The sequence below is a fragment of the Vicia villosa genome, linkage group LG5 (genome assembly GCF_029867415.1).
Source record: "Vicia villosa cultivar HV-30 ecotype Madison, WI linkage group LG5, Vvil1.0, whole genome shotgun sequence".
NCBI classification, from domain to species: Eukaryota; Viridiplantae; Streptophyta; class Magnoliopsida; order Fabales; family Fabaceae; genus Vicia; species Vicia villosa.
This window is the reverse complement of record NC_081184.1, coordinates 128,433,118-128,439,735: the sequence shown is the minus strand read 5'-3', so window position 1 is coordinate 128,439,735 and position 6,618 is coordinate 128,433,118. Positions and strand designations below refer to the sequence as shown.

Here is a 6,618-nt window from a genome sequence, read left to right as displayed (position 1 = left end):
CGTTTGTTTTGACTTTTTTTAAAAATGATTTTTATAGTGTTATAAAATTTTGTGAAAATTTTTTTTACAAAGAAACTTTTTTTAAAAGCTTCAAATGAAAATTTTGTTTGGATAGTTATTCTTAAAATGTGATTTTAGGTATTTCATCTATTTATGGAAAAAAAATTTGGATATCAAAATTTCAAAAAAATCACTTAATTTTGAAGCTATTTTAAATAGATTTTCATAAAAATCATTTTTTTTCAGTAAGCAAGATGTATTAATAACAGAACAAATGTCTGGCAAGTTACAAAAAGAGGCCGAATAAACGACAGCAGAAAATTACACACCAAATAGTATCTAAGCTAGGTAAAGCAAAGGGTTTTTGCTAAACTCGTAGAAGTTATAATTGTGATGAGTAATATTCCCTATGAATGACCACCTCCAAAGAAGCGCTTTACACCCCCAAACGACGTCTCTAACATTCCAAGCTCCATCCTTAAAAATAATTTCATTCCTACACAACCAAAGACTCCAAATTATTGCCAACCATATACCTCCCGCCTTTCCCTTTTTAATATTCAGCTTTCTACAAGAATTATACCAAGAAGAAAAACTTTCCTTAAAATCATTAGCCTTACAATTGTTCGTTCCCAACCAAATAGCAATTTCCTTCCAAACTAACTCCGCTTCGCAACAATCCAAAAGCAAATGAACAGATGATTCGGGATAAGAACCGCAAAAAACACAAGCGATATTAGAATTAGAAGAGAGAATACCTCTTTTGAGGAGCAAAACCTTTGACGGAATTCTATTCACAAAACACTTCCAACCGAAAGCTCTAATTTTAAGGGGGACATCCACCCTCCAAATGGACTTGTAAGACATGTCGAAAGCACCTGGAGGGCCATACGGAATATGCATCTTGCACAAGGCAGCGTAGCACGACGACACGGTGAAGGCAGCCGCGGCTGTAGGCAGCCACACAGTGCTGTCACGGACAGCTGCAGCCGGAACACAGTTTTCCAGCTCCCTCATCAGCCCGGCAGTCTCCGCAGCGACCATTCCAACAGTGGCATTCGAGATACCGAGACTGCCCCATCTCCATAATCCGTCCAGCCTACCAGCCATGCAAGCTACCGAGACCTCCTTCAAAGCCGAAGCAGCATATGCCTCCGGAAAACGGTACAACAACGGTTCTCCGTTATGCCATGATGAGTACCAAAAAGAGATTGAATGTCCATTGCCCAAGCTAAACCTGCAATTAGAGTTGAAAAAATTCACCGGTAGGTTATTCCCTAGTGAGCAAATGTCCGCCGACCAATAGGAACAAGAACGGGCATAATTTAAATTACACCTTCCATGAATGACATCAAGATTAATATCGCCGTATCTAGATTTCAACAAACGATACCAAAGAGCGTTAGTTTCTTATAAAATCCTCCATCGCCATTTGTAAAGAAGAGCCTTATTGAACACATCCAATCTTTTAAATCCTAAACCCCCCTTTTCCACCGGTAAACAAACTTCATTCCACCCGACCCAATGCATCTTTCGTCTTTCCTCCGTTCCTCCCCACAAGAAATTACTTTGAATCTTGTTCATTTCTCTTATGACTTTCACCGGTGCTTTATAGAAGGATAAAGTAAATATAGCCAAGCTAGACAAAACCGATTTTATAAGTGTTATTCTCCCACCGAAACTCACCCACCTACTCTTTCAAAAAAATTGCGATTTTGATTAAGTTTTAGTCTTCAATAATCTATGTTTAAGTTATAGGATGTCAAAATTAGTGTTTCATTTTAGAAAAAAATGAATATAAAAAAAATTGTAATATATATTGAAAAACGATTTTGAAAAATCTATTTTAAAAAATACAAAGAAAAAATATATTTTTTTAAAGTTGAAACATGCCGTCAATTGTTATGTATAATCCGTCTCTATTTTTAAAAACGATGTTATGTTTACCATTAATTAGGAAAAATGGTGTATGTTTATCATTAATTATTTTACGCCCTTAAAAACTGATAAAAACTAAAAGAAATACTTATATACACACAACCATAATACATGGATTTACATATAACCAATCACATTTTTTTTATTAATTAAAAAATTAAAATAAAATTGTCTCTCTCCTCTATTAAACCAACCACCCCATGATGACAATTAAAAACGAAATTAAATTTTAAATAATTTTCAATTTTCTCACTTGGTTGTTCCTAAAAACAATGGATTTAAGTTCGTATCCATGCAAGTATTTATCAAAAAAAATATTATTATTACACAATTATATGACACCTAGTCCTTATTAGTATCATACGGTTTTAATTACTTTGAATATGTAATCTTATTTTTTCCTTTGTTCGGACACAAACAAACGCATACTAGGCTGTATTTTATACGATCTAAATGTATGATGTATGAAATTTAGTGTCATCGATCTCAAACAAAAAAGACTAGTATATATACATTGCAATGCATTGGAACAGCAAACAATAAATGGTATGTACTAAAAAGACGTATACATTTCAATGTGTGATTCAGGTTTAACTTACGTATGGTTAACGAGGAACACGTTTTGCCAAACTGGATGATATAAATATAAACTCACACTTCAAGTTATTCTCACCTTGGCAACCTTAATTAAACTTAGAAAACGTCAATTTGTGTCCATAGGTGATAATAAAATCATGACATTATCAGCAACATCATCACTAGTTGCTCCTTCAACCACTAATAATTTATCTAGACGTTCCGCAAATTATCATCCAGACATATGGGGGAATCATTTTATTCAATATCTTTTGGAACCTATGGTGCTAATTTTACTTTATTTTCATTTACATAACTTTGTTTTTTTGAATGGAACATATCTAAATATTTTCTTGTGCAGGAATTGGATGAAATAATGAAGCATATTATAATGCTAAAAGAGAAGGTGAGGTTGATGCTAGTCCCTACAAACTCCTTGAGGGATGCTAATTTGATCGATTCAATCCAACGTTTGGGGTTATACCATCATTTTGAGCATGAGATTGGAGAATTATTACAATATATTCACAATAATTCTGTTCAAAATGGAACCATAATTCTTAATCATAATGAAGACCTTGGTTCTATTGCACTTGTCTTCAGGTTACTAAGGCAACAAGGATATCACATTTTACCTGGTACGTAGACCCTACTTTACTATTTTTGTTAAAAAATGTTTTGAAGGTAAAAAAAAAAAAACATAACCATGTGTATATATACATATCTTGTCATTTTCAGATATTTTTGAGAAGTTCAAGAATGAGCAAGGAGGTTTCAATGAAACAGTTATTAGTGATGTTGACGGAATGCTAAGTTTGTACGAAGCCACACATTTGAGGATTCATGGAGAAGATATATTAGATGAAGCACTTTCTTTCACATCCTCTCATCTTGAAATGATGACCACTCAATTGAGTCCTTCTCTTGCTACAAAAATTAATCAGAGCTTAAAAAGGCCACTTTTCAAGAACTTGCCTAGACTAGTGGCCAGGAATTATATTTTTACTTATGAAGAAGATCCGTCGCATGATGCAACTTTGCTGTTACTTGCCAAATTAGATTTCAATCTGCTTCAAAAACAACATCAAAAAGAACTTGCTGATATTTCTAAGTAAGTTTTATTATTACATCTAATTGAATAATAGCAAAGTAACTTTGCTATGTACTGAGAATATTTGATTTATAAAAAACAAAAAACAAATCTTTGAACAAATGGCCCATGTACTTAGTGGTGGAGCCGACATGGTATAATGCCAACCTTCATGGGTTGGCTAGTGCTAATTTATCGGGGAGTTTGAAGAATAAGGGAGGAAAGAATTTTGAAAATTGGAAAGAATTGGATGAAAATGAGAGATTTTTGTTGAGAAGGTTTGTTTTTGCTCATAACACTAAAAATACAATAATTAAGAGAATTCAAAATTTATATTAGAGGAAGATTTTAGAGGGTTTTGAAAGAATTAGAAAAATTATTCAAATATAATTTTTGTTATTATAGTATTTCAAAAATTAAAAACACATTAATAATAAATATTATTTTATTATTCTAAATATTTTTTTTTTAGAAAAGGTATAACATGGTATAATAGCTCATGCACTCAGTGATTTAAAAATATGCACCTATATTTCTAAACAAATTGTATTTTGAATACTCTAATTTTTTTTTCCACTTTTGAATCAAAACTCTGTTTCTGTCAATGCATACACTTGCCATTAAGTTACAACAACTTTATAATATTAATTATATTTAGTTATTTAATAGTAAAAAGTAAAATAAATAAAAAACATAATCCATAAATTGTTATTATTATTATTATTATTATTATTATTATTATTATTATTATATTATTATAATTATTATTTTTAACCATTAGATTGAAAATAATTAATGGTGAAGATGTGTAGTAAGTTATAATAATTTACTCTTGAGGTAAGGATATCTCTAATAATAATAATAATAATAATAATAACAATAATAATAATAATAATAATAATAATAATAATAATAATAATAAAAAATAATAATAATAAATAATAATAATAATAATAATAATAATATTATTTTGTGTTGCAAGATGATGACTTAATTATTATTAATTATTATTGTTAATAATAATAAAGTTATTTATATTTATTTGAATAGGTCTGTCCGGACATATTCTCACCTCTTATTTGTAAGATAAACTCTCATGTTTTGGTATATGATTATTGAACTTATTTTGTTTTTTTTTTAATTATTAATTAGGTGGTGGAAAGATTTGGATTTTGCAACAAAACTGCCATTTGCACGCAATAGAATAGTTGAAGCATTCTTTTGGATATTGGGAGTATATTTTGAGTCTCAATATTCTGTTGGTAGAAAGATAATGACCAAGGTGATATCATTGGCCTCGGTAATTGATGATATATATGATAATTATGGTACAATAGAAGAACTACAACTTTTCACTCAAGCAATTCAAAGGTTTGATGTTTTTGGAGTTTCCACTTTTCACTTATAAATTTTGAGGGGAATTTAATTATTAACCTCTTATTTTGAATTGAAATTCTAGGTGGAATATCACTTGCATGGATTTTCTACCAAAATATATGAGATTTTGCTATAAAGCCCTTTTGAATGTTTTTGAAGAAATGGAGCAAGAGATGGTCAAAGAAGGAAGAGCTTTTTGTGTAATATACGTCAAAAATGAAGTAAATATTATAACTCTTCATCGTTTCCTAGTGTTACTTCTTTCTAAGTACTTTTTATCTAATTCATTTATTTTTTGTAAATTATTTTAATGTCTGCATCAGATGAAAAGATTGGTCCAGGCCTACTATACCGAGGCCAAGTGGTTCAGTAACAATTATATACCAACAATGGAAGAATACATGGCACTTGGAATAGTAAATTCTGGCTACTATCTAATGACAGCAACATCCTTCATTGGAATGGGAAGCATTGCTACAGAAGAAGTTTTCAAATGGTTAACTAATAACCCAAAAATTGTTAATGCTTCATCAATAATTGCCAGACTCATGGATGATATTGTTTCCAATGAGGTAATCGAGCACAAGAATTAATTAACAAATTTTCTTTCTTTAATCCTTAAATTATATTAAAAATTACATGTTTAATATTTTATTTTACATTTAATTAGTTTGAGCAGAAGAGAGGGCATGGTGCCTCTTCTATTGAGTGCTACATGAATCAACATGGTGTAACTAGAGAAGATGCAATTCATGAACTTTCAAGACAAATTACAAATGCTTGGAAGGATACCAATGAAGAACTTCTTGATTCAACTGATGTGCCAAAGCCTATCCTTATGCGAGTTCTCAATTTATCACGTGTCATTCATGTGCTTTATAAAGATGAAGATTGCTACACTAACTCCCAAGGATCAACAAAGAATGATATAATATCTATCTTGTTGAATCCATGCCCAATATGACAAAAAGGACTTTGCTTCTATTAGAGAAATTTTTAAAATATTTATTTGAAAAATTGAAAAGATTAAATTAATTTTAAATAAAGTAATTTAACATGTAATGTGTGATTGATGTAATGGTCGTGGCTTTTAAAGTGTAATTGAGATGTCATTGCATATTTATAATTTTATAACAATCAAAGTTTTTTTCATTGAATGGAGGGCAAAAGCCCTAGAGAGAGAGATTACACCAGTATTAATCGAGGGAAAGAGATTCTCAATAAGTCATCTTTAAAGAAAGGGGTTATAAAGGAGGGACAAACATTGAAGAAATAATATTCTTCCTGAAGATCAATGTCATTCTTGGCTAGAGCATCGCGCATTGGTTTGCTTCTCTATGCACATGCTTAATCAGATTTTCCTTATCCTGAGTGAGGAAAGACTTGATATTAGAGATGAAATTCTTTCCAATTCCACTACAAACATCTTTGGAATAGAAAGCTTGAACAACTAACTGAGATTCAATGTATCTCGATAGCCTTGAAGCCCAACTAAATAGCCAGCTTAATTCCTTCATAAATCCCCAGAGCTCTGCTACAAACTCATTACAAATACCGATTCTCTTGGAGAAACCCCCAAGCCATCCCCCTTCATTACCTCTGATAATACCCCCACAATCAGCTCTCCTCTTCCCATT

The 6,618-nt window shown here is 31.1% G+C and overlaps 2 protein-coding genes across 2 annotated transcripts; one reads left to right on the top strand and one right to left on the bottom strand.

Moving 5' to 3' along the window:
- Positions 1–339: 339 nt before the first annotated feature.
- On the bottom strand, positions 340–1,110 carry LOC131605409 (uncharacterized). Its single transcript, XM_058877767.1, has one exon. It carries the CDS (start codon positions 1,108–1,110, stop codon positions 340–342), a length of 771 nt encoding a protein of 256 aa, XP_058733750.1.
- Positions 1,111–2,621: 1,511 nt separating this feature from the next.
- On the top strand, positions 2,622–6,082 carry LOC131607302 ((-)-germacrene D synthase-like). Its single transcript, XM_058879316.1, has 7 exons — positions 2,622–2,798; positions 2,876–3,152; positions 3,253–3,625; positions 4,757–4,975; positions 5,064–5,202; positions 5,305–5,553; positions 5,652–6,082. Exons 1-7 carry the CDS (start codon positions 2,673–2,675, stop codon positions 5,943–5,945), a joined length of 1,677 nt encoding a protein of 558 aa, XP_058735299.1. The 5' UTR covers positions 2,622–2,672; the 3' UTR covers positions 5,946–6,082.
- The last annotated feature ends 536 nt before the right edge of the window (positions 6,083–6,618 follow it).

Excerpts from the sequence above, each read along its gene's own strand:
- LOC131605409 (XM_058877767.1), bottom strand. The coding sequence starts at position 1,110 with ATGGCTGGTAGGCTGGACGGATTATGGAGATGGGGCAGTCTCGGTATC.
- LOC131607302 (XM_058879316.1), top strand. The coding sequence starts at position 2,673 with ATGACATTATCAGCAACATCATCACTAGTTGCTCCTTCAACCACTAAT. Across the intron at positions 2,799-2,875 it reads AATATCTTTTGGAACCTATG|GAATTGGATGAAATAATGAA; the intron begins GTGCTAATTTTA and ends TTTCTTGTGCAG. Across the intron at positions 3,153-3,252 it reads AGGATATCACATTTTACCTG|ATATTTTTGAGAAGTTCAAG; the intron begins GTACGTAGACCC and ends TGTCATTTTCAG.